This window comes from Pollicipes pollicipes, unplaced genomic scaffold (assembly GCF_011947565.3).
Source record: "Pollicipes pollicipes isolate AB1234 unplaced genomic scaffold, Ppol_2.1 Scaffold_832;HRSCAF=956_pilon_pilon_pilon, whole genome shotgun sequence".
NCBI lineage: Eukaryota > Metazoa > Arthropoda > Thecostraca > Pollicipedomorpha > Pollicipedidae > Pollicipes > Pollicipes pollicipes.
The window spans coordinates 190134-217252 of NW_023597077.1; the positions used below are offsets into that span (position 1 = coordinate 190134).

A 27119-nucleotide genomic window follows, 5' to 3' on the forward strand; every position below is an offset into this window, starting at 1 on the left:
TGGGGGCTGCCAGCTAAAAATATGTAGTCGCTCCACGACCTCACCTTTCTCAGGAAATTTTTGAAGACATCCGAACCCGAGTCACTCGTTCGTAACATTGTCAACATGCATGACATTCACTATCGTGATAGCCTCAACACAATGACATGGTGATCATTGACATTATGATCGGCTCGCGACTCCTCTGATGCGCTCCGAGTCTGGGTGGTGATGGCTTAATTGCTCGATCGCGGCCGCAACTAGTGATTTGCCGGGCAATCCGTGCAAATGTGTGCAATTGGCCCCTCACGTAACATCCAACCACATGATATGAAGATAGACAGGCACCGATTGGGTGACGGCTTATATTACCGCGCATGATCGCGTGTATGCTTTGTATTGTTCTTGAGCGTCATCCGTTGAACCATGGTTTTATGCATTGTTTGAAACCAGGTTCAGAATAGCCACGCCGCGTAGAGTTGCCTCGCGATGTGTACGAGTACAGATGCTGAAACTTTCGTCCAGTGCGATATGAGGAAGATGACTGGTACACTTAGTAAATTGGCGTGCATGTTGAATGCAGCAGAGAGACAAGCTGAACGCATTTTAAATCTGAAGGGTGGGGGGAGGCAGCCGTTGTTTCTACGTGTCGGAAGGAGGCTGTCCAGGCCGGCGTCTGCGTTGCAACGGTAAAAATAGTTGAATGCGCATGCGCAAAGGTGACGATATTAATCTGAGTTGATATACACAGACCTGTGACCTTGCGTAGATCGACTCAGACCCCATTTGTCCACAAAGGGATGCTGTTTTCAGCGATTTCAATCGTCAGTCGATGCACACGCTGAGATCTCGGTTTGGCGGCGACAGCGCATAAAACCTCAGAACTACTAGGATCTAGTGATATTCCTGGTCGTGCTGGTGGCTTTTACCCGTTAGAATTTGGTAGCATTGCCTAGCGTCACAACGCAATTCTGTTGTTTTGTTTTGGTCAGCTGGTCGAAGTGGGTCGGTGCTGTTGAAGGTTACGGGACAAAGGCACGGCTGTGCGCGGCAGTGGGCGCGGCTAGCAGGGTAGAAGTTCAGTGATTACGTACCCTGTGGGCTGTATCTGAGTTATATTCGGTTACAGCTCTGAAGAATGCTTGATCTGGAAGTCGTCCCAGAAAGTAGTCTGTCCCATGAACGATGGGAATTCGTTCTAGGTAAGATGTTTTGGCTCTTGTGTAATGTTTAGCAGAAAACAGTCCACATTTTTGGGTGGCATGCTTTCTTTGTCATTTCTCTCCCTTGGCTTAGGCTACTCTCTTTCGTTAGCAGCAAGACTGAAGTGCTTTATTTCGAAGCTGCCTAGATTAGGTATGTGCAAATGCCCTGTGCACAGTCAGGTATGTGCAATAGCTGTGTGAAATATATCTAGTTAAACGATCAGGAAATGTTGGGATGCACATGCAGTTACAGCAGTGTCTATTTTAGCCCAACTCAAGCACACATGGTCACAACATACTAAACTTTGTTATCAGGTTCCATCTTGAATTTGTCTTAATATTTCTAACAGTTTCATGTTTATCTGCAGAATATAGGGGCTGTACATGCTACTTAGATTGAGCACTCTTGAGTTCAGGCTTGCTCCCGACAATCTGGTTGCACAACCTGTCAGATTTTGACTAAACTTGGGACATCTGTGCCATTTAAACATAAAAAGTTGCATGGGCAGTGCTATAAAGTAGACAAGGATGGTAGCTACCCACCCATCAGAGCAGAGGGGCATGCACTCTGTTGTGAGATTGGGTGGGGCTATCAAGGAGACTAATAACATTTTTCCCCATTGATTTCCAAAATGATGTCCTGCCATGGAGCATGGAGGGGGTATCCTGGTAAAGTAAGGATTCTGCATGATGCAAGGCTTCATGGCATGATGCAAGGCATGATGCAAGGCAAGGCTTCTGCAAGGCTTCTGTCCTAACCATAGAGGGCCTCAGCCACATACTGTAGAGTTTTGTGTGGTCATCATCTAAACAGCTTGGGGTGCTGCCTGTTTGCTCCATGGGGGCTAACAAAGTAAAGTACACAGTATGATGTAAAATACATCTTTGGTGTTTTTTGTATGACAGGCCTTTTTTATAAGGTACCCTTTTGCTGTACAGAAACCCTTTATTCAGCAGAGATCTCCTTGAAAGGAAAATGTTTCCTCACCTATAGGCACAATTTTTGGTGCCATCCCTGAAAATCTTTTTTAACCTTTATGTAAAAAAGCTGCATCAGTTGCATTTCCTAAAGGGCCTTCATGAAGAGCAGAATTTTGTCTGTCTGAAGTCTGACAGACAAATCAGTCTGAAGAGCAGATAATTTGTGATAGATATGTTTTTACTTCAAGATTGCCTTTTGATAACTATATCCTTTAGCTCACCTTTTTATATGTTTCAGGCATGCACTTCTCCCAGGCCGTCTGTGTTATTCAGCAACAGGTCGGAGTGATACGAGATGTCCACATCAATTACAGTGACACTGTGAGTATACATATGTACACTGGTCAATTGCTAGGGCAAGTCTGTTAAGGTGTATTTTAAGAGGGTGGGATTATGACGAAATATAGATGGAGTACTTGAGGAGAAACCTGAACCTGCGAGTCCACGGGACTAGCCGAAGATGCCAGTGTCAACAGATCATCACCTGAGGCAATTGACTTTCCACAAATGGGTTCATTCAGCACCAAAGTGCTCAACCAGGCCTCAAATGGAAAGGCAGTTCCACTGACCCTCCCATGATCCTGATGTGCTTCTCAGTGTAGAAAGCTATCCAGGTTTAAATGCCTCATTGTACGCTGATGATAATGGTTTGGGCTTTACATCTCCCTAACTGCCAGAGCGATTTTAAGATGTTTCTTAGGCATCATGTGGGATGCGGTGGCGCGGCAGGGGCTTGAACCCAAGACTGGCGTGTCCGCAGCCGAGCGCCCTAACCGCTATACCACCACCGCATCAGTGCCATATCGCCACTCTGAAGCCAATGTTTGATGCCAAATGGGGGCTCCGTCGTCACATGTGTGACATAGCTACCGAGTCGTGCACTCTGTCGCTGTCTGTTGCAGAGCCCGCTGGAGCACGATCTGGTGATAAACATGACCCATGATGGCATTCGCCTTCTCTTCGACCCTGTTGGCCAGCGCTTGAAGGTACGCAGACTGTAGTGACTACCGCAGGTTGTGTTGGTGCTGGGTGGGACCCATGCTGGCCGGTTCGGTCCCGTGAAGGTCGTGGTCTGTCATCTGAAGGTCAGTCCTGACACGGCCCTTGGTGATCGCCGCGGTCACGAGCAGCGCACTCAATAGCCAAAAGGTCTTGGATGGGTAATATCTATTGCCTCGGCTATGAGCAAGGCCTTGAAACTTCCTGTCCAGTCCGAAAAGGGGTCCGTCTGCCCGGAGGCGGCCTCGTCGAGCGCTTAATGTCCCGTAATACCGCGGGCGTAGTTTCAAAAAATAGGAACGGGCTGAACAGTGAAAAAAGACCCCAAACTACCCTCAAAGTATGCCAAAAAAAAAAACAGGTTTCTCTTCAGATTCGGGCCACTTCCTTCGCAACATTGGGGGGGGGAGGGCTATAGCCCAAGTTGAGGGGGCTCCAGCCCTCCCCCCCCCCCCCCCCAACTGAGTAGGAAGCTATATCCCTGCGTAGGACCCTGCGACAAAGAGCCGGAAGACAGTGGACAGGTGAGCGGGACCGATCGTCCTTGGGTGATGCGCTCGGCACGCACGCAACAAGCCCTGCGGAGAACGTGATTCGAACACCGAGTCACCCATGTGCGCCAGCCTCGCTTGCAGGCTGCGTGTCGATGGATTCGGCGTCACGGCTTGAGTGTTGGCAGGGCGGCTCATCCCGTGGATTGACCTCGGTCGGCCTGGCTAAGCCGCGGATCCAGCCTGCTCACGGGCTGCGTGCTGATGCGTTCGGCGTCACGGCTTGAGTGTTGGCAGGGCGGCTCATCCCGTGGATTGACCTCGGTCGGCCTGGCTGAGCCGCGGATCCAGTCTGCTCACGGGCTGCGTGTTGATGCGTTCGGCGTCACGGCTTGAGTGTTGGCAGGGCGGCTCATCCCGTGGATTGACCTCGGTCGGCCTGGCTAAGCCACGGATCCAGCCTGCTCACGGGCTGCGTGCTGATGCGTTCGGCGGCACGGGCTGAGTGTTGGCAGGGCGGCTCATCCCGTGGATTGACCTCGGTCGGCCTGGCTAAGCCGCGGATCCAGCCTGCTCACGGGCTGCGTGCTGATGCGTTCGGCGTCACGGGTTGAGTGTTGGCAGGGCGGCTCATCCCGTGGATTGACCTCGGTCGGCCTGGCTGAGCCGCGGATCCAGTCTGCTCACGGGCTGCGTGCTGATGCGTTCGGCGTCACGGGTTGAGTGTTGGCAGGGCGGCTCACCCCGTGGATTGACCTCGGTCGGCCTGGCTGAGCCGCGGATCCAGCCTGCTCACGGGCTGCGTGCTGATACGTTCGGCGGCACGGGCTGAGTGTTGGCAGGGCGGCTCATCCCGTGGATTGACCTCGGTCGGCCTGGCTAAGCCACGGATCCAGTCTGCTCACGGGCTGCGTGCTGATGCGTTCGGCGTCACGGGTTGAGTGTTGGCAGGGCGGCTCATCCCGTGGATTGACCTCGGTCGGCCTGGCTGAGCCGCGGATCCAGTCTGCTCACGGGCTGCGTGCTGATGCGTTCGGCGTCACGGGTTGAGCGGTGGTAGCCCAGCTCATCTCGCGGATTGGCCTCGGTCGGCCTGGTTCAGCCTCGGGGCCGCCGTCTCTTCCCGGATTACCGTGCACTGAATATGTCACTTACCGTGAGAGGTTCGCATAGTTAGCTAGGTTAGACATATTTAATGCAAGAGATCCACGACAATTATCCGATCAAAATTTTGCGAACTGCTGTTGTACGGCAGGAACGTTTTGGGGTGCCAATTGCATCGTCGTTGATACTTCACTCCCATTTGTCTTATGTTGAGTTCAAAACTGTGTAGAATGATAATGTGATGTGTGAAATGTGAAAGTGATAATGATAAAATGCCGCCTTCAGGGCAAACATCCATTGAAAAACTAATCAGTTTTTTCCGTGGAACAAACTGAAAATTCAGCGTTGGAGGCAACTTATCAACACAAGTAAACCCGGCGCAACTAAAATCTGGCGACTTTTGCTCGTTGGCTCTGACTAAAGCGCTGTGGATCGATGCTTTCACAGTGAAAGTACCACTCGTGCATGTTTGCATCCCATAGTGTCCATGCTTAAGTCCGAACTTCGCAGAATTGCTACCGCGTGAACAGAAAACTCCCATCAATAGAAAATAATGCAGTGTGTGAGGAGGTTGTGGCAACTTTGGAAATGCTTCACTCAGAGATCGGCAGGCTCGATTCGTACTGGCTGTCAGTCGTTCAGTAGTTGACGATTGGTAGCCATCGGCAGGCTCGATCCGTACGGGCGGTCAGTCGCTCAGTAGTTGACTATCGGTAGCCATCGGCAGGCTCGATCCGTACGGGCCGTCAGTCGTTCAGTAGTGGACGATCGGTAGCCATCCGTGCCGCACAGATAGCAACGACGTGAGCGATGCAGCACCTGTATCAAACTGGACACAGTCTCTTGAGAATGAAGGCTCCATTTTATTTTTTGATAGAGATAATTCTTGAAACGCCGAGGTTTCCGCTATGCCAATGTTTTTTTCGACATGCGAACGTGCTGTTTTTGGTAGTTATTTCGGTGAGGGTATGGTCTCAAACGAAGGATTCGGGTAGCGCCGCTAATGTTCAATTTAGGAGAACGATGGCGGGGCTGCGGGCTGAATTGGCCTCAGTTATCCATCATAAGCTCTAACGAAAGTTGTGTGCCTCCGCCTGCCGCAGCAGCTGCGTTCGTCAACAACGCAGTAGGCTCGCCTGCAGTTGTTTGTGCTGCGCAGTTGCGGCGGTCACCGCAGTGATTCGTCCCTCGTCCCCACCCCCACGCGTCCCACTACACGTGTTCAATCACGCATCCGTGCCATGTGGTTTCGCGCGCCCACCCGACCGCTGTCACCTGGCGCGCCGCTTGTCTGCGCGCCATCTGACCCGGCACGGTGAGTCACCTCAGTAGCCTGTCCGCCCCCTCCCGCTCCCCTCCCCATCCCCATCCCCATCCCCATCCCCATCCCCATCCCCATCCCCATCCCCATCCCCATCCCCATCCCCGTCCCCGCGCGTGAGCGCCGCTCCCCCGCGGCGTCTTGCCAGGTCACGCACGTCCGTCCTCGCCAAGGGCGCGGCCCGAGCGCAGCCGGCCAAGGTCGCCTGCGACGCGCGCGCTCGCGGCCGTCCCGGGCCAGCGCGGACCGGACCTGCTCCTGCCCGGCTGCGCAGCGACGCGCACCGACCGGCTGTGCCCGTCTACGCGCTGCGCTGTTCCGGGACCCGTATCGATTTACGCAGCATCCTGGCTGCGGGACTCGCGCCGACCTGCGCGCAGGCTTCCACCCGATGGTTGTGTGACCGCGCCGGGACTGGTCTTTGGTGGATGTCTACATTTGGACGGGTCTTGGGTGGATGTCTACATTCGGACGGGTCTCGGGTGTCCGTCAACATTTGGACGGGTCTTGGGTGGATGTCTACGTTCGGACGGGTCTCGGGTTGCCGTCCACATACATTTGGACGGGTCTCGAGTGGCTCTCTACATTTGGACGGGTCCTCAGGTGGCCGTCCACACTCGGACGGGTCTAGGGTGGCCGTCTACATTCGGACGGGTCTGGGGTGGCCGTCTACATTCGGACGGGTCTCGTGGTGGACCTGTCCTCTGATAGATGTGGTGGCTCGCAGCGCCGCTTTACATGGACCCGTGAAGCACGAGCACGTGTTTTCGGACAGCCGGTCCCGTGGTTTTCATCTATTCCTGACGGGTCCTCCCTCAAAATGTACACTTGACAAAATGACGGGCCCCCGGGGCCATTCATGCATATTGTGATCGGTTCCATGTCGGTATGTGCGCTCTCTCGAGGACCCCTTTGTGCACATTACAATCTGGCATTTTCATCTATTTCTGACGGGTCCTCCCTTAAAACGCGCACTCCGACGGGCCCCCTGGGCCGTACATGCATATTGTGATCGGTTCCCTGTCGTCATGTGCGCACCCGGGCGGACCTCTTTGTGTACGTCGTTCTCTGGCGGCCCCTGCGGTGTTTGCATGTATGCAGACCGGTCCAGATTCGGTACGGGCTGAATATCACGGACACATGCAGACGCCGGTCGGGCCGTCCTCGCCGCCGCGTCGGGCGGCGGGCCCAGCTGACTGTCAGGCGGGCGGGTTTTTGTCGGAACGTTTTTGGCCCCAGAAGGTCAGGAGACGGTCGACGGGGAGCGCGTCCAATGTCAATTGGAGGGGAGCGGATATCATCTGCTGGCGCCGGCGCTATCAGACAAAGGTGCTGAACGGACCCGGGCGTGCTATGTTCCTGGGCCGCCTGCCGGCAATGACGGGATGAATTTGTGCCAGTCGCCGTATCTGACGTTGCTGTTTTTATTTCAGATAATCGAGGTCTATAACCTGAGCAAGCTACGGCTAAAGTACGGGTAAGTGCAGGGCATTTGAAACAATTACCTTAGAGGTGCACAGGAATGTGGGGTGGCACGTATGGATTGGAACATTTTGGCTTTCATTTCATTGGTATGTGCTTTTTGTGCTCGTCGTGCTTAAACAAGCGCGTGAACTCAGTCAGTCCTGGGTTGTTATTACCGAAATGTCCTTTCTCTCTCAATGCACGCGTAAGGGAATATTACCAACTCAAGGTAGATGGCGGAATGCTGGGCCGGATTTCTTACCGACAGCTGACTTAATTCCGTCCTTGTGCGTGTAATCCCAGCGCTGCCGGGTGCAGGGTGGTCGAAGGCTGTTCACTGCTTGAGAGCTGGCTGACTCTTCCGCAGACAGAGTCTACTGAGCGATGATGAATCATTGCCCGCTCGCCTGCTCCCCCCCCCCCCCCCCCCCCTCCCCTTTCATATCTGTGGGCCGTTGGAGGACGCTCTCTCATGCGTCACCCTCGCGGTAGCCCAGTGCGCGCTCGAGATGGCTGTGCGCCAGTGGCAGCTCGCAACACGTGCGGTGGGATGATGCACGCGTCAGCCCGCGCCGACATGACGGGCTAGCTGGCGCAGGCTGACAGCTGGAGCGCCGTTGCGATTGCCACCCCGACCTTGGCGCCCCGCTCGGGGCCCGGGCGGTGGGCGTCAACATTTGAACAGCTGGCGGAGCTGTTAGCGCCGCAAAACGGCGTAAATGTGAACAAGCGAACCACGATAAATGATATGTAGAGTTTGTCCATACATGTATGCATCCACACGTATTCCACACATATACAGTTGTGCACTTTATAATTTTGCAAGTTACGAAACCTTGTGGACGTCAAGACCGCGTGAATTCAAGCTTGCTCTGGGGATGGTAACGAGCTGAATGACGCAAGCCTCGCCGCCGGACTGGCCCGTGCGCAGTCAGCTGTTGCATACGTGGCTCAGTCAGATCGGGGCGAGTTTAAGGGTGCTGCGAAATGGCAACCGCCACGGTGCATATGTCATTACCAGTGAGCCGAGCGTGCACAGTGCAGCGCCCTGGGCTCGGCTGTTTATTTTTCCCAGAGGCCCTGATTGCATCAATCGTGCTCGTTAATTGTCAAAGCTGGAGCGTGGAATACAGATCGTTTCTGTATTGGCTAGTGTTTATGTAAGGTACAAGTTCCTACCCGTGTTGAGGAAGTCTGTGTGTCTGCATTTTTGTGTCAGTTGTCCATGTCTTTGAAATATCACTCTTCCAGCATTTCAAAAGGACAAGACAAAGAGGGACAGAGGAATTCGAGGGACAAAGACCAGCAGCGGGACCTTGAACTCATTGTTGTTGTGATTGTCGACTCACTCGTTATCGGGATTTCAAAGCCGTGGTTTTCACCTGACAGTATTGCACAACGCCGTTATCTCCTTCGAATCGACCGTTGACCCTGATGTATTGCGTCTCGTGGTGATCGCCCAGATGGTGCGCCTGACATGCTGGTTCTCGCGTCTGACACCGCGCGCGTTGGTACCGCAGAGGCAGCGTGTTCAGCTCCGAAGAGGTGGCGCCAACTATACAGCAAGTGGACCAGACGTTCGGCGCCACGCACCCGGGCATTTACGATAGGGAGCGCCACCTGTTCCTGCTGAACTTCCGCGGACTCACATTCCAGTTTCCGGTGGAGCCCAAGTTTGAGGTGAGCGGGGCCCGTTGGTCGCGGCGATTAGAAAGTGGAACGGGTTCTAGGGAGCCAGAGTGGATTGGTAGACAGGCAAAGGAGCGTTTCAGGCTTTGCCAACGTGAACTGGGGCGGGGCGAGGGATATTCGTAAGACTTTCGTAGGAATGGCTCCTTACGCTTTGCGGCGTTGAATTCGCAAGGTGCTCACTTGCAGTGTTTCTTTGGTGGATATGTTAAGCCAAAAGATCACTGCGTAGTGCATGGGATCAGGCAACAATACGCTTTTATTGTGAAATGTGATGCACTCATGCATTTGCCCATAAATGCACATTTAGGTGTCATTCTGAAAGACGTAAGAGATCCCGTGGCCCGGGTACCTTGTTACGTAACCAAGTGGCCGGGTAACAAGCTGACCTGCTGGGATCCACAGCTTGGAAAGGCTAGGTAACCTGGGAGTGCTCTGGTTCAGTTATCGTGTGTTTTTGCGCGCTATCGCACGTAAGAGGGAACTTACAGGCGCCTTCCTTCAGCACAGCATGACATGGCGTCGAATAGATCTCACGTTTAGCCTGGGCAACTGACAGAGGCTCTGTCGGTGTAATTTGTTCAGATCCCAGTAGATGGCAGGTCGGTAATCATGAGCGAGACTGCAGGCCGAGCAGGGCAGACTCAGGCGGTGAGGAAGTTTTCAACTGAGGTGTCCGACCCGGCCCGCCTCGGCCGTCACGCTCTGTAGAAGTAAACATCTTCGCAAGCACCGATATCAGCTACACGCTGCTGTCACCTACGAGAAATGCAGCTGCTCAAAACCTGCGCCTGTAATGTTTAGACATTTGCGCAGAGGGCTGTTGTGTTAAGTGAGACGTCGTCTCTGTGCATCGCGGGCAAAATAAAGCCCTTCCCATTCAACTTACGTGGGAAATATAACACTTGCTAATGGCAGGAAAACTGCGCAGCTCAAGTCGGAACTAGGGTGTAAGCTCACGATATACTGCCACACGTCAGTATGTTGGAGCGATCGCCGAGCTCGCCGGATGCAGGCACTGGGCCCGCCGGTCCCCGACTGCCGCAGTGGACCTGTTCCATGTGGAAGCAGTCCAGAAGGCAAGGCCGTGGCCGGCTACCTCCCTGTTACGCTCGGCAACTCAAAGGCTATCGGCCGTTCCACGCGTGATACGGGCTGACACCGCATCGCGGCACAGCACACGCTCTTTCATAGACATCCTCGAGCGAGAGATTTGTGGCATTCTTCACGCTGCCGCCAGGCCACACCCAACTAAAAGCCCGTTCTTGTCGTTTTAACATGGCTGGGATGGGAGAAACATGAGCAACACTTCAGAAGTATGAACACTTACAAGAAGCGTATCAGAAGAAGAAACACTGCATGACTCGTCCCAGCGACACGAGGCTACCCGTTTTGATGTAGAAAGTATCGCGCAGTCGTGTGGATGGAAGTGCGAGTGATGCGTGCGACCAGTGGCGGGCTTGCGGTCGCAAGCTACCGGCCAACGCCCGATTCGGGACGTGTTTAATGATTGGTTTTACACTTCGGACAGAGGCCTCAAGAACAAATAGAGGCCTCAAGAACAGATAGAGGCCTCAGGAACAGGTAGAGGCCTCAAGAACAGATAGAGACCTCGAGCCACCGCACAGTGTAAGCCAATGTTTCGTGTACAATTTGCTACGTGATCCCAGTAAGATCTGATCAAAAGTTGCGCTAATAAAATCCCGACAGATCGCCATTGTCGTATTCTTCCTGGTCAGTCTCAAATACAACAGCCTGTGGCTGCACCAAGGCGGACGGGGCCTTGGAAACTGTACGGGTGTTGAGTCCAGTCCATGGAGAACAGCGCCTTGCCGAATATTGGCGTGTTTCCACAATACTGCGGTCGCCGTCACCAAAAGTGCAAACCGCTCCCAATGTGTGGACTTTGTCGATTAAAAGGATAGTGCCTGGCCAGACCCGCTATACCTGTAACAGTCAATTTCAAAGCAATGTGGTTTCGTGAAGGTGGCGCGGGAATCCTGCATTTTCACCGTTGCTTTCTGAGTCCTCATGAGAGAGGACTTCCCTATGCATTGATGAAATACATTGCTGTGGGTTCCCGATATCATCTGGCTTCATTACGTACCTGGGCTTCAGGCCACATGATGATAACTGGTGATCCCCACGTGCGCCCAGCGCGCATCTGAATAACCTCGCTGACGTACCCACATTTGTATGGAAGGTCTTCTCTGAATGTCAGATATTACGCTGCGCGGCTGGGAAACCAAAAGTGTGTGGCCGCCGCCGTGTCCGACCTCTCTGCCAGTGTGGGAGGCGGGCGACGCCATGTGGCCCCAGCGGCTTAGTGCGCCGTAAAGTCCCGGTGACGAGTCTCAAATATTACCGAATTCACGTTTTTCGTCACCTTCCGCACGAGGTGCCTTTCGGGTAATCACTTGTGCGTGCCACCCAGGTGCAAATCGGTACCATCGCCATCGGCTTGGATTCAAAATTGAAACTCATGATTGCATCGCCACCAATCTCTTAATGGCGATTTAAAAGACTGGCACGCGCACGGCGTGCGCGCCATTGCCGCTCTAGAAATGGAATAGGCCACGGTTAAATGGCTTGTGTGAGCACCTTTGCGTCTTTGAAGTTCGATTATGTGGGCCATGACTTCCGAGACGGGAGGAAGCCGAGTCCCATATGTTACACGTGCATGCAGGCCCCGTCCTGGCACTGATCGCCAATGGCTGCCAATGTAGAGACCTCCCATGATAGGGGGTGCAGCTCAGCACGAGCGCCCTGCATACCATAGGTTGAAGTCCCCGGGGGCTCTCAAGATAACGACTCGTCGAGACTGATCGGTGGGCCACGATCCGCGTGTCAATTTGCACCGTCCTAGCAGCCGTACGTTGGCGACAGTGATAGAGGGTGCTAATTTTTGGTCATGCCCCACCCGCGAATTACAGCCTCTTACCGGCTGGATCCGATCGAAGCCCATCACCCAGTCACACATCTATCCTGAAGCCCATCACCGCACCCGTCTCTGACTTCCGGGCCTCGGTAATTGGGTCCCAAGGAAAATGGCTGCAAAAGTTGAGCACGCGCACTGCGCGAGCAGCTGGGCCGGGAACAACTTAAAGGGTGTTCCGGATTGTTGCTTGCTTAAAATGTTGCTTGCTTAAACTAAGCAAGGTGCATCAGCTATCCGCCTGGTGTGAGGACTTTGCGGTGCTGAATTGTCATTTGCCTGCGGCGGTCTGCGGTGCGTCCCACGCGCCAGAAGCGCCTCCTGACGCCTGTTGGTGGTGATGAAGGGCTCTGAAGTTGTCAGCGTTCGTGTCTGCGAGTCGTGTCGCGCGCTATGCCACGACTCGCAGACATTGCCCCGGGTCTGCATGCGCCCTGCGTGAGACCTTATTTCCTCTCACGAAGCCTCAACACACGCAGTATTTCAGAGGGCACTGAGCCGTGTTTTGATAAATTTTGCTGGGATATTCCTGGTTTAATAACTTCCATCCACTATCTTTAGCCTCGAAGAACTCCATGGTGGTAAGTGAGGAAATGAATTATTCAGTGACGTGGAAATTCCTGAATAATTTATTAGCATGTGCAGTGATGTAGAGCTCGCCACGCGGCGCACCCCTATTGAGCGGAAGCCTCCATCATGTGGCTGCCCGGTCGCCGGGTCGCCGGCTGCCGTTGCTGAGCGGCCGGTCTGTCTGCACTCCGCTGACGGGCCCGGTCGGCTGGGCGACACTGACGGTAGATCGGGCACTGAAGCGGGTCGTGTTGCCGAGCGGCCCTGTAGTGTTCTCGGTACGAATATGGTCCCTGTGTAATGCTGGCTGGCGTCAAAGCCGGAGGCGAAATAGTACGTTGAGCGGGTTCTGCGTCAGTTGGGCGCCGGGGCTCATGTTCCCCGTCAAACGCACTGCCACGTTCGTCGATAATCACTAGCAAAAACGAAAACAGATAGTAATCTCCATATAACACGACTCTTCCCCAGCCTGCCGCGAAGGACCCTGGAGATTGGGCCGCTAGCCTCCGCGACGGGTGCTGCGGTGCACCATGATTCCCAACAGCGACACCCCGTACGCAATCGTCGAGTTGTGATGGCGGACCGGCGACGGCCAGCTGCATCGTTCCATGATGACCTGGTGTCACGATGCGCCGCGCAGGCTGGCACTGTCGGCTTCTGTAGCGCCCAGAGCCAAAGGTCACATGGCGCAGCGCCGGGCACGATGCGAGCAGAGCAAGTTTGGGCCGTTGGTCCCGCCCGGAGCCGGCGGCGCCGATCACGTCGAACAAGCGCCAGGATAAACTATGGAACGTTCGATCAGGCGACGTACGCAACCGGTACGATACGGGGAGCGGCCGGGCGATGGGACGACGCGTGCTGGTGTAGATTCAGGTGACGGGGGAAAGCTCGCTGCTTCTGCGCTCGTAAGGGAGGCGAGAGGCACCGGACCGGTGACGGGCCGAATGGCACCGGGCCACTGGTGGGGTATCGGTCGTGACCGCCGCCTGCGGGGCGAGCGCTGCAGTTCACGAGGGCGCCACTTCGGCGCCGGGACTGCCATCTGCGCTGTCTCGGCTGGGCGGAGCCGTCCCCGCTTGTGCCGTGGGGCACCGCTCTGTTTGCTGTTGCGGAACGTCGTCTTCGAATGCACTTATGGTGCGTTTGATTAAGGCGTAGACTCACCATAGCCCACTCACAGCCGGCGAGTGGGCCCGAAGCACGCATTGAGATGTGCGTCTGCCGTCTTTCGTGCGTCTTGCTGTGTGCTGTGCGCTGTGTGCTGTTCCACTTCGCAGCCGTGCTTTGAGTGAGTTGTCATGCCTGAAACTGCTCAACTTAAGGCAAGGTATTGCCGGGCTTTCCAGGATTTGACCTCGAATTATCGCCATGTTTGTCAGCTTCGCGCCAGATAAAGTCCACGCGGCGAAAGTGAGGAGCGGACGTGGATTGGGGCCTCTTGACATGATGCGCGCTAAGCCAGCTTTGGGACCGGAGCGGCTATCCCTCAAAGTCAAGTGATTATTTAAAAAGGAAGGTAAAGTAAAGGACAGTAAAGGTGGTAAAACAGAGGCAATGTTTCGGTTTTCTGAAACACGCTGAGCTGCTTTTCCTCTGGATTGAGGTACTCGCTGCCGTATACAGTGCGTTGTGTTGCTTCGCAATCATAGTTTGAATGGGCCATCAGATCCGAAACTATTCGAGTGAAGGCAAGTTTTCGTTCTGTCTCCCTGGCTTTGGTCTTGGATTATCAGTATGTTTGTCATCTTCGCGCCGGATTAAGTTCTCAGCGTGATTTAAAATGAGGGCGAATATGGAGCGGTGCATCTCGTCAGGAGAATCTTGTCCTATTAACACACACACACACGTTTCATCGCTGGCTTGTTTTGTTCGATTATATGTTGTAATTTCAAAGGACTTCCTCCGCGCCTGACCGCTGGTGTGTTTAGTCGTTGGTGCCGCACCCGAACCGGGCGAAGTCTCGGAAAGGTAGTCCATCTTGGAAGCTAGCTTTTCATGGAAATTCGTCACGGTTCGGAATGATATGCTGTGCGGCCCAGAAGCTCGTCAGAAAACCTGTGAGTTTGTCATCCTCAGCCGGCGCACGAATGTTGAAAGAATTTACGCGTATTCGTGATGTTTGAAGAATTCGTGCTGTTTTTGATGGGGTCATTTCGAACCAGCAAAACAAGCGTTTATGAGGCATTGGTATGTAAAATACACGTAAAATCTGTTTGTTGCCGCTTTCATTTCCCCGAATTGTTGCCGAAGCCTGCTCTGACTTCGTCATAATCTGTATGTATGTTTCAGTTTGTTCTCAGTTGGCTGTAGAGATCGGCTTGAGATCAAAAGCAATGTTCAGCCGGTTTTAACTGGTTTCGTGGAGTGCTCGCTGTGCAATCAGGGTTGCTGTATTAGCCCGACCTCATCACCTTTGTAGTCCAGTTCCATTCAGCGGATTGGGTGACTTTGATCCCTGAGCTGTACAAAGTGACGCAAGGACGGGATGGTTTTCCTCGTGCCGTGCCGTGCCGTGACGTCCACGCTGCCACCAGCTGGTGATCCGCTCCCAGCTCGCAATCCGATGAAAAAGCGGCGACCAAGCGGCCTCGTTCGAAATTTGGTCGAAACAGCTGTTAGCTCACAATATCTCTCGCCCAGCTATGTTCATATGTGAAGAGTGGTTCGACGCATCACGCAATAGGCGCATACTGTGCTGAGGGTCGCTGGATGATGGGCCAAGCCGACTCCACGCAGGATCGCCGTCCGTCTGTCGCCGGTCTGTCGTGTGTCAGCTGAGCCGTGGCTGGTCGTCAGCTGAGCCGTGGCTGGTCGTCAGCTGAGCCGTGGCCGGTCGTCAGCTGAGCCGTGGCCGGTCGTCAGCTGAGCTGTGGTCGGTCGTCAGCTGAGCCGTGGCCGGTCGTCAGCTGAGCCGTGGCCGGTCGTCAGCTGAGCCGTGGCCGGTCGTCAGCTGAGCCGTGGTCGGTCGTCAGCTGAGCCGTGGTCGGTCGTCAGCTGAGCCGTGGCTGGTCGTCAGCTGAGCCGTGGCTGGTCGTCAGCTGAGCCGTGGTCGGTCGTCAGCTGAGCCGTGGCCGGTCGTCAGCTGAGCCGTGGCCGGTCGTCAGCTGAGCCGTGGCCGGTCGTCAGCTGAGCCGTGGCCGGTCGTCAGCTGAGCTGTGGTCGGTCGTCAGCTGAGCTGTGGTCGGTCGTCAGCTGAGCTGTGGTCGGTCGTCAGCTGAGCCGTGGCCGGTCGTCAGCTGACGTGTTTGCTTCCTGCTAGCCCGGTCGGTGGCAGCTAGCGCGCCTCCTGGAGGTGACCTCGAGATGATCTCGGGTACTCGCTACTCGTCGGTCGCTCGCTGACCTCGGCAACGGTCACACAGTGCGTCGTTGTGGTCGAAATGCTGAAAGCTCAATGTTTTTTTGTGTATTTTCACGCGCTTAAGATAGATGAAACTGGCTCTTACCTGGGGGGGGGGGGGGAGGGGTGAGTGCATCATTCGCCCCATCAGATTATGTTCCCTGAGTAATACGGACGCCTGAGGAACTACTTTTCGGCTGACCGTCAGTGTCGCCGTTACCACTGCCTGGCACGGTTATAGAAGTTGTCCTGACAGGTGTCGACCTGCCATGTGTCGAGAGGTACTGATTAAATGACGCTATCATGCGAGCATTGCTTCCATTGTCACTGCGTGAAGTTTCAAGCTGCGTTCGTCGGTACGGACAGGTTTTGGCCGTGGACCGCTTGACACTCGTGAATTTACAATATACCGATGTTTGCTTGATAGCGACGCGAAGCGAATAAATTGGTGTATAGAGTTCTGATATCTGGAAGGTCGGTGAATGTCAGTATAAGACCTCCAAAGTCAAAACTCAAACCAGGAGCTCAACGCTTTTCTTGCTGACATCAAATGGTTAGAGAAGCTATGCGGCAGAATGCCCGCTGCGTCAGAGTCGGGCGAGAGGACGAGCGGTCGGCGTACCTTGGCAACACATTTCACCTGCGCAGCTCGCCCGCGAGCGGATCCGCCGGCAGCGGACAGCGACACCTGGGCCCACGGGACCCGCGCGCCGCCAGAAACCCCATCTCGGTCGTCAGAAGCCCGGGCCGGTCCTCGGGGACCTCCTGGCGCTGCGGTGTAATGACCTCCGGGAACCCGAGGATCCGGTGCCAGGCTTCCCTGTCCCGCGAGTGTGATGGCCGCACGCCATTGCGAGAGACGTGTGCTTGACTCCGGCGAAATCGAATTCAGTGCCGCAATGTTTTGGCCGGAATCTGATTGGATTCCGCTCCATTGGCTGCGCGGCTGAACCCAGTTGAGAGTTGATTCACATGGATTGTGACAAAATCAAAATGGATCCATTGTCGCCTAACAATAGCCAGCTCACAAACCGATTCAGCCACAGTCGCCACGGTGTTAACGCATTCGACTCGGCACTGCACAGGTTGAGCTAGGACCCACTAGGCGCTAAAGTTAAATGTGAGCTGAAAATTTCTGTACCACTTGCTCGCTGCCCAGTGACTATGCGATGGATCGTGCTGAAAGGTTGTCGAGCCCCCTCCCCCCCCCCCCCCGGCCTTCCAAATCGCAGCTTGGTTGGTGATTCACAGTTGATTCGAAATCAGAATCACCAACCTGAACTACGATAGAGACGGATGGGCATTCGATTCAATTTTTTTAATAGCTGCAGGGACAGTTTGACATTGGATTCAATTTTTTTACCAGCTGCAGAGGCCGATTCGCATTCGATTCCAATTTCCAACAGCTGCTTGAAATCTTACTCGGATTCGGCTCCGTTCGCTTTGATTCGAACCCAGAATCGATCGCACCCAAGTGGAACCAAGCGCAATCCTGCGTCTAGCTGACGCGGGTCTATCCGCGGCGGCGGCGGCGGCGTCACGCGAGCAGACTGCCGTCCGCGCCGTTCAGGTGCCTGACGTCGGCTCGGCTGTTTCAGCCTCGGTTCGCCGGCGGCCTCGGCTCGCTGCAGTTCCCTGGGGGAGGCTCGCCGCTCGTCTCCAGCATGAGCATCTACAGCGGCAGCAGCCGCACGGGTACAGAGGTGAGCGGCGGCGGTGGCCACCGATAGCCGACGGGCTGCTGCGCTTGACCGTGGACTGAGAAGCGTGGGCTTGATTCCCGCGGCGGGAAGCTTTCAGTAAACCGGCTTCCATCCTGTATTGCGACGCTTATGACCCCGTCCTGTACCTTCATGGATAAAGATCACATGAATTGTCGTTATTGTGTTGCGGCAGACCCGTCACTTGTTTCTTCCATCTGCGCCACTCACTGGGACGCGCAGTTGCTCCGCCCCCCCCCCCCCCCTTGCGTAAGAGAGACTTCGTGCATTGAGATCGAGGAAGGGGGGGGGGGGGGGCAACACGTGTGCCTGTCCACCAGAACCGCTGCTCCAAGCGTGGTGCCCGCGGAGTCCTTGTGGTTTTCGTGTTTGTCAGGATGACGTCATAACAGGCGTCTGGGCTGAGAGATCGCTCCGATACATCTCAAGACTAAACATCGCGCTGATTCCGGCAGGCACCTCCTATGCCCGTGTCGTGCTTCAGCGGACAGGTCTACACAGAGAAGTGTGACGTCATACGATCCGATGACGTCACCATCGGGGTACGGCTTCGGCTGTTCGCCGCCGGTGAGTGATTTCTCGTCAGTTTCTCCTTGTCATGTGCATTCACGTTTGAGTGATGCTTCTGATTATTGACGTTGTTACCATGGGTGTTTTGTTTGAACGCGCTGACATGTCACTGCACCTCTCCTGACTGTGTGCATAGTTACCGTTGTATAATATCGTTACCGCTGCTGTTATCGTAGGAGTGCATCCCATTTATCGATACGCATCTTGTTGTATACTCTGTCATTATCGCTGTTTTGCAGTGTTCTAACTAAAACGGTAGTCAGTTGTCACCTTGGATGCATCTGTTATTGATTTTGTTGCACATGTCGCTCCCGTGGCCGTGCATGTGTGCGGTTACCATGGGTGGGAGGGTCCGGTCGCCATCGGTGGGAGGGTCCGGTCGCCTTCGGTGAGGGGCTCCGGTCTCCATCGGTGGGAGGCTCCGGTCGCCATGGGTGGGAGGGTTCGGTCGCCATCGGTGGGAGGACAAGTTTGTATGCCCGTCACTCCTGGCGCCGGCCGCGCCCTCTGTCCCGGCTGGGAGCCTTGACCCCCGCCCGGCCGGCGGCAGGCGACTCGCACCCGGGCCTGGAGGGCGGCCTGGAGACACTGGTGCGCGAGATCCGCTTCGGTGACTCGTGCCAGGACGTGACCTCGCTGCTCGGCGCGCCTACCAAGGTGTTCTACAAGTCCGAGGACAAGATGAAGATCCATAGCCCGTTCGCGCACAAGCGCGCGGCGTCCCGGCGGTCCGACTTCTTCTTCAACTACTTCACCCTGGGCATGGTGAGTGGGCCGCCGCGCGACCTCAGCCCTGGCTTGGGCAGTCTGGAGAAGCGGGAAGGGGGCATCTGGGGCACGCGTCTCCCCTGTGCCTGCCGGCGGCCGGCTGCGGGACGGGACCAGGCGCCTGGCGAGTGTCCGCGCGTGGGACTCGGCGCGGCCGCCTGACCGGCCCGCCTGCTGCCTGCGGGCGAGAGACCGCAGCGGTGTGGCAACGCCACGCTACCCGCAGTCGCCAGCACGCGGGGATGGCGGCATGGACTGGATGTTCGGGTCTGGGGTCACGTCGTCTTCCGGTTCCTTTTTGTTTGCTGGGTTTCCTCGTGCAATTCCAGGTTGGGCCCGTCAGACCCGCGTATGTTATGGCTCTGCTCTTGTGTGTGACCGAACGGTCTCAACAAGGCCGCTTCCCCGATGTTTTAAGTGCATGTGAGACTTTCAAAAGGTGTCAAGGCACTTTTCGGTGTGGGGTTGTTTCGCTCACGTGGATGTATGCAAGCTGTGATATTTAACAATGTTTGCTTCCGTTGGATTCTTTTCCGAAAAGATCTCCCGCTTTGGGACGGTTACAGACTTATCGGAATTGCTCTGAAGACCTCAGTGTCATAGTCTGGTTTGTCGTGGAAGTGTTGAAAGCTTTTTGTTTTTTCGTCATCATCGGCTCTCGGTTTATTTTGCCGCCCCGCGCTTTAGAATGTATCCAGCTCAAGGCGTGCTTCTGAATGCCTCAGAACTTCTCTTGCCAATGGTGGAGATGTCATTTGATGATGCCTTCCCTTTTTCCCAGGACATTTTGTTCGACGCAAGAACCCATAGGGCGAAAAAGATCCTTCTACATACGAACTTTCCCGGGCATTACAACTTCAACATGTAAGTCACCGTTGAATAAGATGCACCATCAGCAAGTTTGTTAATAGTTCATCTTGCCGCGACTGAGTTTTTTTAATCGGAGGTGGATAAATTTGTCATAATAATATTTATATGGTGCAGGTGGAATGGTTGTGCTTTGTCTCCCTCTCCTTTTTTGGCTTGGCCACTATCCAGCATAATTACTTGCCACGGCAATCGCGGCACACCAAGCACGCTGCGGTGCAGCGCCCTTATCAACGGTATGTCAGTATGGGTTGTACTTTCTACTGGTGTCTGGGTCACACGTGCTCTCTGTGTATACATTGAGTCAGGGTTTTCGGTCCCTCTTTCCACTGTCTTGCTTTGTCCTGCGTCCTCGCGACACCCCGCTTGTCCGGGGCAGGCTGCATGCGTTAGCAACGAGTGGGCCTAGTACCCCGTGGGAAGGGGACCCCCACCGGGTACCCAGCGCGCATGTGCGGCTTAAAGCTAGGCGGTCGGCCCTCTAGGCGCATGTAAGTCTGCCCCACCGTTAACCATTGTCCTTCATCCCATAGCCCTGAAATGATCATTTCTGGTCGAAGGGGCTCTAATCCCCACCCCAAAAACCAAGAGTCAGGGTTTTCATATCAGCGTTGCCGCTGTGCGCCGCCGGGCGAACGAGGCTGACAATGCGAGGCAGCGGTCGTTTGTCTGTGAGCGTGCGTGGCTGCTGTGTGGACTGTGAGCGTGCGTGGCTGCTGTGTGGACTGTGAGCGTGCGTGGCTGCTGTGTGGACTGTGAGCGTACGTGGCTGCTTTGTGGACTGTGAGCGTGCGTGGCTGCTGTGTGGATTGTGAGCGTGCGTGGCTGCTGTGTGGACTGTGAGCGTGCGTGGCTGCTGTGTGGACTGTCGGGGGTTGGCGTGTGCGTGGGATGGCTCGCCGTTATCTGCGGTCGGCAGCCGGTCGCGTACCGTGCTCGTGTGGCGTTCCCAGAGGGGTGGTGCGGCCGCCAGAGACGAACAGTGGCCAGACCCACCCGAGCCGATGGACGGGGGATGACACTGCCCGCTCCCTGCCAGCCGCCAGCGACGCTCGGCCGCCCGCGCCGACCGCCGACGTGTTTGTGTGTGGGGGAGGGGGGGGGGGGGGGCACACTGCCGCCCCCGCCAGCTTGTACACGTCCCAGGGTGCTCATTTTCGGGTCGTCCATGTTCCCAGGGGGGGGGGGGGCACATTGTTGGGCTGTCCACATCCCTAGCGAGCACATCATCGGGCTGTCCACGTCCCCAGGGAACACACTATCGGGTCGTCCACGTCCCCAGGGGGCATATCAGGGAGCACATTGTCGGACCGTCCACATCCCTAGGAAGCTTAGTTTCGGGCCGCCTACGCCTTCAGGGAGCACGTGCTGACGCGCTGATGCGTCCCATCTCCATCCCCGTGTAACACGTGCGCCGAGCCCGTGCGCGCGTCACATCCGCCAGCCCGACGGGCCTCATATTCCGCGAATCTGTGGCCATTTCCGTCCCTTCGCCATTGTCGCGCGGTAACCCGCCATTGGCTCCATAATTAGCCCGCCGTAGTCTTCCTAAAGTGGTCCCGGTGCGTGGGTCGGTCGCTCCGACGTGGCGGAGAGCTTCGCATCAGCCGTCCCCGCTGGCACCGGTGCATATATACCACGGCGTTCGATACGATTTCGGCCCTCTGACGTCAGCTGGGGAAGTTTGCGCCATTGTTCGGAGCGTTGCCTCGCGCCGGGCATCGAATCCGATCCGAGGCGGTTATGAGCGACTGACGTGGACGACGCTGCCGGCAGGTATCACAGGTGTAATTTCGACCTGGCCGTGGAGCCGCACGCGTCGCTGATGAACTCGGCCTCCGAGGGCGTGCACGTAAGTAGCGGGCGTCGACCGGGACGGTTGTCAGAGCCCGGCCGCGAGTGTGATCTGGCAACACAGACGAGGGGATGGACGGTCAGAGCCCGGCTCCGAGTGTGATCTGGCGACACAGACGGAGGGACGGCCGTCAGAGCCCGGCTCCGAGTGTGATCTGGCAACACAGACGGAGGGACGGCCGTCAGAGCCCGGCTCCGAGTGTGATCTGGCAACACAGACGAGGGGATGGACGGTCAGAGCCCGGCTCCGAGTGTGATCTGGCAACACAGACGAGGGGGTGGACGGTCATAGCCCGGCTCCGAGTGTGATCTGACGACACAGACGGAGGGACGGCCGTCAGAGCCCGGCTCCGAGTGTGATCTGGCGACACAGACGGGGGGACGGCCGTCAGAGCCCGGCTCCGAGTGTTGAACAGTCAGCGCAGAGGAGCGGGACTCAGGTCTCAGAGCGCCGCTGCTGAAGGCGTGAGGAGCTCCTGCCGAACGCTGTTTTAGGTCGCTGGAGCTGAAGCGGCGCGGGCAGTTGTGGCTCAGCGCGGGCCGGGTCAGTCGGCGCCTGCAGTGACGCCCCCGACGATTGGTATCGTTTCTAGCTCGCTCGCCCCGCACTGGGCGCCGTTTTCGCTGATGGTTTCCCCGGGCGCTGATATGCGTGTGGGGCATCGAGTTACTGGGGAGGCGACTAGTAGTCATAAGATGGAATAGGCGTACTCTGGACATGTCGCTTAAATGTTCCACTAATCAAAGCATAGTCTTCGCTCTTGCGTGGGAGGAGGATTCTTTCATACCTCGAATTCGCAGCGGGTAAAAGCCCCAGGGGTATGCTCGACATTGTTAAGTCTAACATTTGCATAAGACACACATTGTAGTCTGCTCGAGCTTTGTTGTTTGATTTGCGTTGCGCGCCAGCGGCCCGTTTAACTTGTCTGTTTTGTTTTTTGCGGGTTGGTTAGCTTTTTCCACATGTATGTTTAACTCTACCCTTCTAAACTTCTTCCCGGAACTTCTCATCGTGTATGTACTTGCCAGGTCGAAGATGAATATGCCGAACTTTTCCAATATTCTGCCGCTTGTGAGAGATGGCAGTGTGTATGTAGACGCCCCCTCCCCCCCCCCCCCTACTCCTCCCCCTCTCCTCGACTAGTAGGTACAATACATGCGCAGGATTGCTGCTCCGGGGTACCCCTTCCATCTGATGCCTGGCATCGGTACACCATTGTTACCGCTCCAGGTCACCCCTTCCATCTGATGTCTAGCCTCGGTACACCAGTGTTACCGCTCCAGGTCACCCCTTCCATCTGATGCCTGGCATCGGTACACCAGTGTTACCGCTCCAGGTCACCCCTTCCATCTGATGTCTAGCCTCGGTACACCAGTGTTACCGCTCCAGGTCACCCCTTCCATCTGATGTCTAGCCTCGGTACACCAGTGTTACCGCTCCAGGTCACCCCTTCCATCTGATGTCTAGCCTCGGTACACCAGTGTTACCGCTCCAGGTCACCCCTTCCATCTGATGCCTAGCCTCGGTACACCAGTGTTACCGCTTCAGGTCACCCCTTCCATCTGATGTCTAGCCTCGGTACACCAGTGTTACCGCTTCATGTCACCCCTTCCATCTGATGTCTAGCCTCGGTACACCAGTGTTACCGCTCCAGGTCACCCCTTCCATCTGATGCCTGGCCTCGGTGCGGCATCGGTCTGAAAACGGGAGGTGGAGGAGTGGCTCACATCCAGCCATTTGGTTCCAAGGTGGTGACATCAATGCTAAGGTTACATTGTAAGGGCATTAATGGCATTAGGGAGGTGGTAAAGTGGGCAGTGTCATTGTTTAGCGGAACAGGATTCGTGACGATGAAGTGAGCGACAGCGGTGCGGCGACGCCGCGGTCGAGTGATGACATGTGGATTACAAGATTACTCGGAAAACGGCGAAATGCAGGAAAAATCACCGTAGATAGCTGTGTTAACTGATCGAGTGCTCAGCGTGCGGTTGTGGTGTTTTTGTTTGGTGTGACAGGTCAGCTGTTTTCTCTGGGGGTCCGTGTACATCGGCCGGCGCGCAGGTCACGCTCACCCCCGCGCTGGCGTCCGTGTGGGGCGTCAGCTGCGCCTGCTCCGGCCGCACGTGTCCGGCAGCCTCGAAGAGAGGAATCCGTTCTGCCCTGCCCTGGAGCGGAGCCCATGGGACCCGCTGCGGGGTCAGCATGGTCGAGCGCAGCTGGGGTGCAGGCGCAAGGCGGGTCAGTCCAGGCTTAGTACTGCTCTGGGTTCAGTTCGGTCCAGCCCCATCGCTAAGCCGGATCACTGTCCCGACGCAGGTCAACGCTCGAGCCGTGGTCCGTGTCCTGGCCGAGATCCGCGTCCTTATACTCCTGGCCTTGGGTCGTCTCCATCCCCGGGGTCATGTCGCTTTACCGGGGTGGTGCTGTGACCCCTGGCTGGGGCCGCCGGTCATCCGGTCCCAGACGTAGACCGTGTCTGGCGACGGGCGGCGACCGGCAGTGACCCCGCCGTGACCTCACGATGACCCGGCGTCGGTCTCCGCAGATCCGGGCGCACACCAAGTGGGATGAGGTGTGCGGCGCGCTGAAGCCCTCCAGCCGGCCGGTGGTGCTCAACCGCGCCTCCACTACCAACACCAGCAACCCTTTCGGCTCCACGCTCTGTTACGGCGTCGAGGACTTCATCTGCGAGGTAAATGACGGTCGCGGTCGCGCGCGACGGACCGGCGGCGACGCGCGCCGGCGAGGAGGGACGCGGGGCGTTGGCAGTCGTGGTCCTCGCGACGGTGCGGGAGAGGAGTCGTGCGTTGGGAGGGGATGGAGGAGGGTCGGTTTGGGAGGAGAGGTGCGATCTCCTGTGCCGTTGAATCGGGAGTTCTGTCGCCAGCGTGTTATCGGATCGGAGTGCCCGTTTCGGTGATCTTGCCGTCCCACAGTGGGAGGCGGTGCCGGTCTACGAAAGCATATTATACCGTGCTGCGAACTGAGGTCAGCATGCGGAGGAGGGTAGGGTGCCAGTCCACAGGATGCATGCCTAAAGCCTTTGGTGAGAATGATGATGACGAAGATGATGATGATGATGATGATGATGATGATGGTGATGACGATGATGACGGTGGTGTTGCGGGGCCCCTGGAAGACCACTGATAGTTAATTGCTGATGGACATGGGAAGTGGGCTCCACGAGAACTAATCAAGAAATGTTCCGTCCAAAGAGCTTATGGCTCGGTGGATTCTACGATTTACGTAACTGTCTACATCAACGTTCGTCCCAGTGGCTCAGTTGATTAGAGCGCCTGTCTTCCGATCCACCCACCTTTGGGGGGGGGGGGTCGAGTCGCTTTAGGGCGCCCGCTATTTGCCCTTGACAGGTATGGCCTGCGGCCGGTGGCAGCGGTCGCGCTGAAGGCCAGTTGAAGTTAGAGGGCAGGACGGACCGTGCCAAGCATTGCGGCACGCTCAGCTTTCGCCACCAAATGCTGCCGTTGACATGGAATTGCGCGATCGGGTGGTGGAGGTCAGGGCTCACACAACAAGCACTGCTTAGCGTAAACTCTGATCCGTGAAATCCAGCCATTCAAAGGGTTCGGATCAAATCTTTAAAATAACGTGGCACCCAAACTGGCGCGCTGCTCAGTCCCGGCCGTGGTGTTAAACTTCCACCTCCATGGTCTGGATCGAGTGGTGCACGTGGCGTAAGGGAGCACTTTAAACCACGGAGTGATAATGTGCAGGAGCGTCCATGTGGCAGGATGCCTCACCTGCCCTCTCGTCTCAGCCCATTTATATAATAGGGATGGATAGCTCCGGCTCGGTTGTCCGCGTGGGAGTCCCGTTATTGTGGCTTCTTCCGTTGCGGGTCGTGGTAGCGCAGTGTTTCTCTGTGGCAGCTGTAGCAAGACCTGTAACGAGCTTTGTTCAATACGTATCATGCTGCTTTTTATGTTCCGCGGGAAGGCATACATTTGTATTGACCGCTCGGACTGGCAGGCGTTTTTCGCGCCATGTTTGCATTCCCGTCAGCACCCAGTGCGGTATTATTTCGTCGCCTTCCGTCCCGGAGCGGCGCGCTGCGAGGTCGGTTTGACGTCACGGGCTCGTCGCTGTTCGCCGCCGTGTCTTGCGGTGGCGCGAGCGGCGCGTCCTCCTCCGCCCGCCGGCCGCAGTCGGCCGGTGCCGCGTCCTCCTCGCCCGGTGTCAGCTGAACCCGCGCCCTCCTCGCCCGGTGTCAGCCGAACCCGCGCCCTCCTCGCCCAGTGTCAGCCGAACCCGCGCCCTCCTCGCCCGGTGTCAGCCGAACCCGCGCCCTCCTCGCCCGGTGTCAGCCGAATCCGCGCCCTCCTCGTCCGGTGTCAGCCGAACCCGCGCCCCCTCGCTCGGTGTCAGCTGAGCCCGCCCCCTCCTCGCCGGGTGTCAGCCGAACCCGCGCCTCCCTCGCCCGGTGTCAGCTGAACGGCCGGTCGATGCTGCCTGCCGCTGTCCATACGTGACCGGCTGGGGCGCCGGACGGCCGCCTACGCACCCAATTTCGGCCCGATTGGCGTACGTGCGCCGGCGGAGGAGGGGGCGGGGACGGGGGCGCGGTCTGGTCGCCGTCGGCGGGCGGCTGCCGGAGGCGGCGTCTGTCGTGCCGGCCTGAGGGCCCGCTCCGTCCGATGCCGCACTGTCTGCTACCGTCCGCCCCGTGTGCCGTCACTGTTTCTATCGTCAGCCTCTGGACATGTGGCCCACCACTCTGCCTTACGCCACCGCTGGACTGTGAGCCCATCTCCCTCCGGTCGACCACTCTGGCGTGCATGTTATGTGATTGGCTTGACCTTTTGAAAGTAACACCCGACTGACATTCCATAAGACTGCGTCAGGTGCGATGTTGCCCGCAACTTTTCCGGTCACCAAGCATTTTCTTTAACGCCGAAGGGAGATACCAACAAGGTGCGTGCTGCATCAGCCATGTATCTCGCAGCGAGTCACCTACTAAGCGTCGATCGTGTCTGTTGTCTGACAGGTGATGAGCAACGGTCACCTGGCGTCGGTGACCCTGTACCAGCCGGAGGAGGTGTGACCGGGCGCCCACACCCGCTAGCCAACACCATTGGACCGCGGTGGCCACCGGGGCCGCCACCAACCAGAAAAGTACAAAAAAAGACCGGCTGGTGGCGGCTCTAGTCGGCGGCCCTCGCGCTTGTCTGCGGACGCATCAATATTGGTTAGAGGGTGGCGGCCGGCGGCGGGCGCGGACCGGCGACGTCCGGCGCCCGCC

General features: G+C 56.6%; 1 protein-coding gene across 1 annotated transcript; it reads left to right on the top strand.

Annotated features, from left to right (window-relative positions):
* The first annotated feature begins 979 nt into the window (after positions 1-979).
* On the top strand, positions 980-27119 carry LOC119114500 (UPF0183 protein CG7083). Its single transcript, XM_037238609.1, has 12 exons — positions 980-1181; positions 2404-2486; positions 3068-3151; positions 7514-7557; positions 9065-9224; positions 17677-17781; positions 18255-18366; positions 18920-19134; positions 19919-20001; positions 21781-21856; positions 24405-24551; positions 26865-27119. Exons 1-12 carry the CDS (start codon positions 1118-1120, stop codon positions 26919-26921), a joined length of 1230 nt encoding a protein of 409 aa, XP_037094504.1. The 5' UTR covers positions 980-1117; the 3' UTR covers positions 26922-27119.

Bases quoted from the DNA above. Each gene is read 5' to 3' on its own strand.
- LOC119114500 (XM_037238609.1), top strand. From the start codon at position 1,118: ATGCTTGATCTGGAAGTCGTCCCAGAAAGTAGTCTGTCCCATGAACGA. The intron at 2,487-3,067 runs GTGAGTATACAT...TGTCTGTTGCAG, and splicing joins ACATCAATTACAGTGACACT to AGCCCGCTGGAGCACGATCT. The intron at 20,002-21,780 runs GTAAGTCACCGT...CGCTGCCGGCAG, and splicing joins GGGCATTACAACTTCAACAT to GTATCACAGGTGTAATTTCG.